This window comes from Panicum hallii, chromosome 2 (genome assembly GCF_002211085.1).
Source record: "Panicum hallii strain FIL2 chromosome 2, PHallii_v3.1, whole genome shotgun sequence".
Classification (NCBI taxonomy): domain Eukaryota; kingdom Viridiplantae; phylum Streptophyta; class Magnoliopsida; order Poales; family Poaceae; genus Panicum; species Panicum hallii.
Genome location: NC_038043.1, coordinates 40,686,170 through 40,697,485, shown reverse-complemented (window position 1 = coordinate 40,697,485; position 11,316 = coordinate 40,686,170). Strand labels below are relative to the sequence as shown.

General features: G+C 44.0%; 1 protein-coding gene across 2 annotated transcripts; it reads right to left on the bottom strand.

Annotated features, from left to right (window-relative positions):
- Window positions 1-539: 539 nt before the first annotated feature.
- On the bottom strand, window positions 540-10,008 carry LOC112880745 (aminopeptidase M1-C-like). 2 transcript variants are annotated; one of them, XM_025945498.1, is made up of 20 exons: window positions 9,693-10,008; window positions 7,857-8,135; window positions 7,608-7,753; window positions 7,186-7,288; window positions 6,522-6,708; window positions 6,313-6,406; window positions 6,052-6,205; window positions 5,694-5,798; window positions 5,491-5,607; window positions 4,542-4,655; window positions 3,405-3,587; window positions 2,919-3,210; window positions 2,723-2,844; window positions 2,531-2,628; window positions 2,148-2,325; window positions 1,954-2,068; window positions 1,797-1,864; window positions 1,590-1,667; window positions 1,091-1,165; window positions 540-1,003 (listed from the first exon to the last, which is right to left on the bottom strand). In XM_025945498.1, exons 1-20 carry the CDS (start codon window positions 9,843-9,845, stop codon window positions 821-823), a joined length of 2,844 nt encoding a protein of 947 aa, XP_025801283.1. In that variant the 5' UTR covers window positions 9,846-10,008; the 3' UTR covers window positions 540-820. The 2 variants fall into 2 exon arrangements, with proteins under 2 accessions (XP_025801283.1, XP_025801282.1); XM_025945497.1 differs by lacking the exon at window positions 9,693-10,008 and adding an exon at window positions 8,462-8,928.
- Window positions 10,009-11,316: the final 1,308 nt, after the last annotated feature.

Sequence of the window (11,316 nt, the reverse complement as noted above, 5' to 3'; positions counted from 1 at the left end):
GTGGGTCCTATGGGGACATGGCATGGCACATAGGCATCCGTTTGATGTATAAATGATCGGACATGGCCAAGAACATTTATCTCGGGTGGGTGAGTTGGTTGTTGAAAAGAACGTCGAATCCGTAATGGTGGGAGTATTGTAAGGTCCATGGACTAGAATGGTCATATGGCCACTCCACCGAGGTAGCTAGTATGGGTCTATAGGATTTATTCCATAGTGCTAGGTAAGAGTGAGTGGGACCAAACTAAATAACTAGCTCTAGGAAACATTGCAACCTCAGATTAATTTTTTTATACAAAACTACACGCTTGTTCGGGATGGATGTAACCGTGGAACTCCCAAGAGCGTCTGGACGAGAGGGATTGCATCAACAATACTTGCAAATCTTCTTAAACAATATTTACAAATCCTACGCATTTGGATAAAAAACCAGTGTTTATCATTAAATTCACACAAAACCTTTCATAATTTGTCATTCTCCCCAACGTCAATTTTATAAGAGTGTCACCTCGAAAGCGTGTGAATTTTGCTGCAGATACTGAAATGTCCATGGTCAAACAGCCATCAAACGTGCGCAAGGAAAACCCTCTTCTTGGGTAAATACAAACTATGTTTCATTTTCTTTAATCTCTATACTTCTTAAATCAGGCACTCGACCACTGATACATACTTGGGCTAAGAATCGAACCGAATAGCTTACATTTGCATGATGCAGAGAACACTATGAGAGACAACCTTTTCACACTGAGAATGTACAAACGCATGCCATCTGCTGGCACCTTATTACCAGCCACACCCCTGCAACCCAACCGAAGGCAGATCAGGGCCCACGCAGCAGTTCCTGCACCGTCTGAGCGAGCCTGGGTTCGCTCCTGATGCCCTGGATCCACCTCGCATTGATCCGCACGTTCTCAAGGCTCTGCTTCAGCGTCCTCTCGAATTCGGGATTCTTGTGTGTGGCAAAGAAGCGGGAGAACTCTGCTGCCTTCTCATTGGAGGCGAACTGATCACAGGAAACAAGGGGGGTTCAGCTGATTGATGGGAGTAACAAGGTGCGGGATTTGGAAATAAAGATTGGTGATAAACTTACCAATGTAAGGACATATCTGATAAAACCTCCTTGTTGTGTGCCCCCATATTTCTTTGTAATACGATCCCAGTTGCCCTGCATCCGCATTGAACAAGTGTCATGTAAGCAGCATGTTTCAAATAATTCATGGTTACCCATAAGAAAAAAATGGTTCCCACTTTTAATTTGAGCGAATATTTTAAGGTATCGGTGAGGGGAAGTTGGTGTAATTTCAAGATTTTAGTTATGACAAAACTGCATGAAGATGAACCAGTAAAGTAATTCTTGTAAATATTCCACCGTGATGTTTCCATGGACTGATGGACCACAATTTCCTAGGGCCTGTTTGGCAAGCAGGAATTTCAAACTTTTAGTACAAAAGACATGAAACGGGAAGATATTTTGTTTCCTTCAAAACTCGAACAGGAATCCCATATCTGGAACGGGTTCAGCTGTTAACTTATATGTTGGAACTAAAACTTGAGGGTTTCGTCCTTGTATCCACTAAAAGAGATTTTACCTTCAACCACAGCCAAGTGGTTTCACGTGTCTCCACGCCAAGACCTTGAAGTACATAATATGCATCTTGACTGCGAACCTGACAAGCAGCAGAGGCAAACAAGGTCTCATTGCATCTAACAGTTGAGCTTTCACATATGAGTACAAGTTCATTCGGTTGAGCTTTCAATGTCATCATGGAGAAACGAAAAAGAAAAAAATGGTCTACCTCATCGGTAAAAAGGAGATTCAATGACTCAAGAACAATATTTTTATCCTTGCAATGACACAATGTGCCTGGAACAAGGAGACAAAGCATTCAGAACAAAAAAAAACAACTTGCCAGCAAGCTTTTTTAAATTAAGAATGATTGAAAAGCCACATACTTAAGACACGTCCTTTTTCCTCTGCTTCATCTGACTCCCTGTAGACTTTCAGAAGATCATTATAAGCAGATCTGTATGAAGTAGTAACGTTCTGCATTGCAGCGAGGTATGCAGCCTGTAGAACATTGCAAGACATACAGATGAGGTAAGTAAAACACAAGAGCATCATGTAAAGTAAAGATAAAGGCAGGGACCTTTCTAGTATCGGGAGGAAGAAGTGAAGTGTTGCGATCATGTACAAAGATGCCGAAACGCCTAATTCCCTCGTTTATACTCTTATCATGCCCAAGTTTAACAAGAGCAACCAAGAGCACTGGTCTAAGCAATGCATCCAGGTGATTCTCACTATTCTTGGGGTCCCAGCCTAATTTTCTGAAAGAAAAAAACAAGGACAATGTCATGTGGCCGAAGTGGGGAAAACAGAGGATAAGTCATAGCAAACAGACAGCTGTACTGGAAAACAGCACGTAGAGCAAGGCGTGTTACCAAACACGCAAAGCAGAAACAAGATCATTCTCAGGGCAATGAAGATTAAAGTTACTCAGAAGCAGGCAATGTAAGACATGGTTTGACATACACAGCAGGTGGCAGAAGAAGCTTGATCAGAAGTTGTTTGATGTCACCGACCAATCCAGGAGTAGCATCAACCGATATTTTAGCAACACTTAAACTCACCTGTGAAGTGAAAGGAAATTGCATAGAAACTTATGTTCAAATCGTACTCAAGATCAAATTCATGGAATCAAATTGTTATACAAGATTTACATACAGTATTTATGTGTGAAAGAACACTGTAATCAGCTTCCTCACGATAAGCATAAAGTAAACGTAACAACGTTGTCAAGGTTTGCTTGCAGGCCATAGACAAGGCATGTGAATCTTCCACAATACCTGCAGTGTCAATGTGATGGTACCTGTCACCAAAAGTGATAAGAAAATTTAACAGTATCACACGTGGTGCTTACCAATTTTATCCATTAAAGAGAGCTTCTTGGACTGCAATGCAGTTTGAAGTGCAGCCGCAAGTTTATCGTCGTATTGCACTCTATAAAATCCTGTTTGATTAATGTTCAACTTAATCCAAAAGTTTCCACCCTTCTCTTGGTTACCACACTGGGAAGCAATGTCTCTTATATCCAGCCTATCACTTTTGCCTTTCAGTAGAAATTTTTTCTGCATATCATATGAACCACAGCCTGCAGTTACAGGGACAATCCACATTCCATGGCCAGGGGATCCATCTGACAAAAACTGTGCCTGCAACAAAAGGAATAGTAACTTCTTAAAGGCTGAAGCAAAATAACATAGAACAAGAATATGCAGATCTATGTGACGAACTAACATGCTATATTTTCCATTTAAAATAAACCATCATGATTTTACACTCGATTCAGCAGTTCACACGTTGATGAATGCAAAGATTCATAGGAAGGATGGTTTCTTATAAAAACCTGTTCAAGTTCTAGATAATTCCCATTGAGCTTTGCATTAACAACAGGATACCCCTGTTGTTTTGTCCATGTAGTCATCAAATTCTTGATAGGTTCACCAGATTTCTCTTCAAGAACAGCCCACAGGTCCTCAGTTTTAGCATTTGAGTAGGCAAATTTTTGTATATATGAAGCCAACGCTTTCTGAAAGAGTAGAAAAAATTTCCCAAATTTAGCACAATAAGATGTACTAGGAGAACTACTCAAGGGACCAGAGAGTAAAAGCAAATAAAACTGGATAGCAAAAGGCAGGAAAAAATCAGTCTTCACTGAATAAAATAAATATCAATAAAAATATAAGCCGGATACAGATAAACCACAATCTGATCATATAAGAATCAAATACAACTTGTGATAAAATAAAGAGGAGTTGAAGAGAACTATGGCTTACTCGGCCATTTTTAAAAATATCAGTTTAACATATCTTTTTTACATGGGACTCCTCCCAGGCATATTTTTTATAAAAACAAGATCCTTAATAAAGGATACTAAACCTCCTTTCAGCGACTTCCTAATTCATGGATTATTGTCAAGTAATTAACCAATTTCTCGATTACATATTTTTCGTCTATGAATCATCCAGATTTAGTCTATTTGACCAATAAAACAAGTTTTCATGGCACTAAACCAATTGATTAGTTTCGCACAAGTGATTATGCAATAAACATGGGTAGGCCAAGTTAGAAAGAAATGGATATACTGTGCCCTCAGAAACATAGAACATAACACATACAGTACATCCCTTGAATGTTTCCTGAGTGCCCAAAACCAATACGGTCAGCATGATTGCGCTCGAGGTTTGGACTAGCATATTCCCTGACTCTATAAAGCATTTAGAAACAACAGGAGAAAAAAAAATATTATGGTTCATGACAATTCACGCATTGTCGTGGATTAAACACATGCACCTGTGTGGCAACTAAATTAAGAGATAAAAATGAGATTGATACTGTTGCTTATCAGAACAAAATGTAAAGGAATCAGGATGATTCCATATATTGTTAAACAGCATAATAAAGCAGAAGATGCTGACTCAAGGAACTACAGAATACCAAGATCAAATACTGAAATAGAGTTTCAAGGAGAGCCAATCCAAACCTGAAAACGCTCAGCACCAAGGTAATTTTGTAGCATGCGAATAACAGAAGCACCCTTATCGTAGCTTATGGCATCAAAAATTTCATCAACTTCATTGGCGTGATGTATTTCAACCTGAGAACAAAAAAGGAATACTGTTAGCAAAATTAACCACAACTTAGTACCATGAAGGTGAAAAAGTTAGCGCCGATAACTAAGTCATGGAGTTAGTTGCTGAAATTGGTCCCTAAATTTTAAATTAAAAATTTTCAGTAAATTTTGTGCTTCAATTTATATTCCATAAGCATTTCAAAAGTGAGATTGGATGGGTTCCTGGTCAGCAAAGGTTCGTGACCCCATCAGCCCAAGTTCAATCCCTCCCAACCTAAAAATAGATAAAGGCTGCGATTTGTTCCCAAAATTCTTACTAAAAGGAAAATAAAAGGCTCTAACTGTAACTAGTGTTACTGGGACACCCGAGCCCATAACTTTTTAATCGAGTTTGATGCTCAAGAACCGCATCGCTTTCCAACACTTATATCAGATTCCAAGTGCTATTTGCCATATCCAAAAGTATTTTATCAAGTCAGAAACCAGACTCCAAGTCTACTCCGACACCCATGTCAGTGTCCAGGTAACACTAGCACTAACTAAAGAGAAAGTAAAAAAAGCAAAAAGGGTAGTTCTTCGATACCAAATTGGCTTAGAAGGAGGACAAGTAAGGAGTTTATCGTAACTGTTGCTGTTGCTATTTTTAATTATTAACATTTCTGCTCCATAATATACCCATATGTTTTTACTGCAATCTAGTAGACATCTACAATAAGGTTATGGTCAAACTTAAAACATGCAATGTCTTTACTCTTTAGTTATATACAAAGTGATGAACCAGCATAGTGCATGAAACACAGCTATTTTTCAAACCATTGGACCAAGGCCTTAGTTCATAGTAAATCGCAAAGGAGGTTACCTCAATAGGGTGAGATTCTTCAAGTGAATCCAATTTGAGACCAGCGGTTGTGGCATCAAGGAATTGTGTCCATATATTCCATTGCGGAAAGAAAGAATCTACAGCTAGATGACTCACCTGTTAGAAAAAATTTTATTTACTCAATATATAGTGGCAGACGGAGAATAGAAAATTTTGAAATGTTAGGTTCTCAAATTGATTACCCATGTAGCAAAACCTTCGTTTAACCACAAGTGAGTCCACCATTCCATGGTTACAAGATTGCCAAACCACTGATGAGCCAGCTCATGTGCCACAGTAATTGCAATCTAAAACACAGAAAATTTGAGATCACTAAAGCAAGGACATCTCTGCAGCTGGTATTTGATCATCCAAAATTATGGATCTAACTATGAAATTAATGCGGAATTAATTGACTTGTATTTGATCGTAGATATCAAATATATTCTGATTTTCTTAAAGCACCAATCAAGTGAGGAAGTAGCTCATCATTTGTAACAACTGAAAGATATACGGTGGGAAGTTATGTAACAAAGAACTTTGTGAGTTAACGAAAGGTACATTCTGTTTGCTGGATTCTGCTGAAGACTCCTCATCAAAAAGCAAAGCTACTTCACGGTAAGTAACCAGCCCATAGTTCTCCATGGCTCCAGCAGCAAAATCAGGAATAGCAACCATATCCAACTTGGGGAGTGGATAAGGAGTACCGAAGTAACTAAAAAGTCAAACAAATGAGCATTATATTAGTGCTTCCATCCTATAGTAATCATGGGTTATGGTACTCTACAAGCCTGTTTACAAGCAAAGTATGGTTGATCTTACTCTTTATAGAGATGCAATGACTTCACTCCAACATCCAGTGCAAATTTCCCATGATTACTCTTACCAACTTGAGTGTACACACGAACTCTTGTGCCTTTATGTAATTATTAAACAAGATTAAGAAAATAGAAAGAGAGAGGGGAAAAGAAAGATGGCCAACACTCTCAATGGAAGCTATCAAAGCAATGCTAGAAAAATTGAGTTGATACCTTCTGGTGTTACACCCTCTATATATTCAAGCAAACCAACAACTATAGCCACTAAATAAGTTGACATAAGAGGTGATTCCTGATAACTGATAGTCTTGATAGGGCCGGTAACTGTCTGATTAGCTATTGGCATATTGGATAATGCCACCATCCCAGGTGGTACTTCAAGGGTAAGCTTGAACTTAGCCTAAAAATAGAAATAGCAAAATGTAATCATTACAAAATAGGTCACTTTTCATTGATATTTTAGGGGTGTGTGTGTACATGAGAGGAGCATAAGCTATAGGTTGAAGTCAAATTTGCTACTCCCTCCATCCCAAAATATAGCTACGTTTAAAATTGTTCAAAGTCAAACATTTTCATCTTTGACTAACAATATCTCCAAAAATAATTAATTTTAAATAGAAAAGGTTGCATACTATGATAGTTGGTTTCATGGTGAATCAAGTAATCAACTAATATCATTTTTATGTTGTCAATCTTTATGATTCTTTTGCTATCCATAGTCAAAGTTTGAAAAGTTTGAATTGGGAAAAAAAAACCTAAATGTAGCTGTATTCTGGGACAAAGGGAGTACCATATATGTACCCAAGTGCAATTAAAATGTTGCTCAGAGCACAAAAGAACCAGATTATTGGATATTTCATTCTATTATAATAATCACCTTGAATGCAGGCTCATCCCAGCATGGGAAGCACCGCCGAGCATCCACAGACTCAAACTGTGTCACCGCCATATTCTTCATCTGCCCCTTATAATGATACTTACTGCAATCAAACAGCATTTGAAATTAGTAGAGGAAAAAAAAACAGCACTTGAAAGAATGAAGAGAAGATACAGAACGGAGACGAATTGGACAGTGTCAAATTTTCAAAATAACTCTCAGGTCCAGTTATGCTAACTTTTGACTACTACAATACGATGATCCGCCTATAGATGATCATGAATTTTAGGAGCTAGCACTATTCAAAGGATTAAAGAAATCACACGTCCCAACAAAGCCAATAATATTGTCCTTTCTTCGTTTCAGCAACGCTCAGTAGATGTGCCAAAAAAAATGAGTTGAGGATCATACGAAAGCCGTACCTCCGGTAGAACCCCCTCATCTGGTCGTTGAGCGTACCGTTGAACTTGATACTGAGCACGCCCTCGCCGAGTGGCAGGTTGTTGGCGAACCCGAGCACCAGGATCTCGTCGTCCGGGAAGAACACCACCTCCTTCGGCGCCAAATCCTGCGAGAACCGGGCCCGGACCAGCATCCGAGATGACATTTTTTGGCGGCAAGAGAAGGGACCAATACATGCTAGCAGTTTTCCTCCGGAGAGATCTCGGTACCCGGAAGCGGATGGAGGCGCGGTCTACGGTGAGGTCGGCGGCGTTGAGGACGAGGAAGCGGGTGGGCGCGGAGACGGCGACGGTGACGGCGGCGGCGCCCGTGAAGGTGCAGGCGACGAGGTCGGGGCGGAGGCGCAGCTCGTAGCGGCGTGGCGCGGCGAAGCGCGGGAGGCGCGCCTGCCCGCGGAACTGGGCCGGCGACCCGGCTGCCGGCGGCGATCCGGCGGCCGGCGGCGCCGGCGTGCGGCGAGGAGGCGGTGCCGCTTCGACATTCGCGCCCTGCGCCGCGAGATTGATTTGCGGATGGATCAGACGAGCTTAATCATCGAATCCTGAAGCCCACTAACGGCCCGTTGGGCCAAACACGATGATTCCTCTCTCATCATACAATAGTGCCATTTTGACATTATTAAATTGTACGCAATTTAAAGAAAGATCGCAACAGTTTGAAACCATCTTTCAAGAAGCCATACCATTTCAAAAAATCTCGATCGAAATATTAGCAACGACACCGAGAGATGGTCAGAATACAAAGGCGTTGATTGAATTCGAAACCAAAAGCCAGCCACGCATGCTCTCGTGCTTACATATCACGTAGCTTGTACCTTGTTGGAGTACCGGGCGACGCCCCTGGCCTCCCCGCCGAGCGCCGTCTTCCTGCCGCCGCCGCTGGCGCCCGGCAAGACGGCGACGGAGACGAGGACGAGCAGCAGCACGGCGCCGGAGCCGGCGGCGCCCCTAGCCGTGGACGCCCGCTGCATTCCTCCTCTGTTTCTTTCCCTTCCAGCGGTGGTCGATCGGCTCCTCACTGTCACTCCAACCGCCTCGATCTTGAGTTCAGTTGGGAGCGAGCGATGGGGCGCCACTCCTGTCCTACTAAGTCCTGTACCGGCGCGCGGCCTGCGGGCCAGCGCCGCTGCGTTGACTGGGGATCCATGGAGAGCCGCACAGCGGCGGCCACGTCACCCACCTCGGAGCGGCGACGACGAGGTCGTGTGAACCGACGCGTTTCGGGGGCAGGCAGTCCGGAGGATCTCTCGCATGCGGACAAGGAGCAGCTAGCTGATGGTTCCTGGTCTTGTCAGAATTCAGAAGATGGTAGCCAGCCAGATCCACGAATGATGGCCCAAAATGGAGTACACACAAAGTTTACTGTTTCCTCCTTGGATTGAAAATGCACGAGTCATAGAATACCAGCACGTGGTCTTCCACGCAAAACTTTATCTAACAATTTTTTAAACATATTTCACTTTCTTTTGGTATTTGTGAGTGATCTCATCTTTTGAATTGCATTTACGTGGTGAGTCTGCCTACTACGTGGACGCGAACGCGTGCTTGCGACGCGGGAGCATGGTTCCAAGCTCCTGTCCGGAAACATATCGTGTTCCTATGAGCACTGCTCTGTCTGACTCTCTCCGAAGGATCTATGAGTGGTCTTGGCCCCACAGATATATGATTAACCCACTGCTATGACACGTCACGGTCCACACGGACTGTGGCAGCCAAGCTCTGGCAGTAGTAACGTTACTCTACAAGAACGCTCCTACCACCATGGCTGCTGCCTGAAGGGTCCGTGCACGTAGTAACAAACTGACAACCGGATCACGCAGATAAAATGCTACTTTCTCCATTTTAAAATATAGATTCTTTTGATAAATCTAAATGTATAGATTTTATAATAAATCTAGATTTATAGTAAAAATTATATATTTAAACGTGGAGAGAGTCGTACCGAATAACCGGAGCGTGTCGTGGGCCACACCCTCAGTCCCGACCAGCAAGCTAGACAAAGCAAAGTAACGAAGGGGGGAACGGGAAGGCGTCGGGTTAGGTTACCTCGGTGGAAGTGGAACGCCTGCTGTGGGCCTCCTCCGGCCCCGGGACCCCGCCGCGGCTGTCGCCGGCGGCAACCGTCGTCCCCGGCGCCGCCACGAGGAGCAGGAGCAGCGTCCCCGTCGTTGCAGCCATCGCGGCCGCGCCACGAGCCATGGACGCACGCACCGCCGGTCGGCCCGCGGCCTAGCCGCTGCCCGCTGTTTGCCCGCTAAATCAAGTATCGCTGGGCCGGTGCCGTCTCTCCCGGCGAGCGCGCGGCAGCTCCGCGCCCACCACACGGAGGCCGAGAGCGAGGGACGGAGCGAGCTAGGCCGCGCGCGCGCGCGGTATATGTAGCCCGTAGGCCGCGCAGGGGCAGCACGCTGACCGCGGCGGTGGCAGGGCACGCGGCGGCACGTACGCCAGGGGGAAGCGGCCGCGGGCGCCGGGCGGGATACGATTGGCGGCGTCCGCGTCGGGCTCGCTGGACGGACGGGGACGGGACCGACCTCTCGGGGGCTGGTTGCGGTGGTGGCGGTGAGAACCGCCGCACTGGCGAGCTGCTAGCGCCTGGCGGGAGCGGGCGCGCCTGTCGGGCAGCAGGCGGGGCCCGGGCCAGCCTGTGAGCCTGGTGGTGTGGCGAGCGGGTGATGGAAGTGAGGGCCGCTCCTGTCAGTCAGTGCCAGCCACAGCCATGCCTGCTGTAACTGCCGCTGGGCCCACCGGATGTTATGCTCGGTGCGTGCATGCCACCACGGTCCAATATAATGGTCCACGCACACTGAATCGGTCGACCCCGCCGCGCCGGCCGGACTCCTTGTCGCGTCCGCCGGCGCGATCGTCCCGTCCCGTGCTGCTGCCACCGACCGGCCAGCCGGGATCGGCTTGTCAGCCCGCCGCCGGGGATGCGATCTACCAGCTCTCTGTTCCATCCGTCTTGGCAGGATCGCGCATAAAATTCACCGTCGATGCTGGAACTTGGTTTTAGTTATCGTCCTGGTTCCTAAATCTTAAAAATAAATATTTAAATCCATAAACTTGCAAACCATATCATGTGAGGTACAAATCACAGTTGTTTAACCTAAATTAAAAGTTATATAATTTGTTCAAATAAAAATTACATTAGCACCAAAATAATTTATGCCAATTGCATAGATATATTCAAATACAAAAGATCTATAAAAGATTGCTCATCATATTTGTAAAAAACAAAATAAAAAGAATAAATTTTGGTGGAAATATTGGAAAAGAAAATATTCAGCATAAAGTTTTGGAATAAAATTTTGGAAAAACATAGAAAATATAAGAGTTGACTAGAAAATTTTAAAAATAAAATTTAAATCCACATGTAAGCTCTACATAAGTTGAACACTTCCACTTTATAACTTAAAAATAATGATTTGAACTTCACGTGATACGATTAGCAAGTTTGAGGATCTAAATGTGCATTTTAAAAGTTTGGAGCCGGAATGACATCTTGAACCAAATTCAAGAAACGGCTGTACATTTTACTATATACTATGTACCTTAGTTCGAGCCCCGTGCCGACAATATCTGCACAACTTTGGCAAGTGACGAGGTTCCGACAACTTTGGCAAGTGACGAGGTTCCGAGCGGTAGCAGCGGTTGTGTTGTGCTGGCTCGA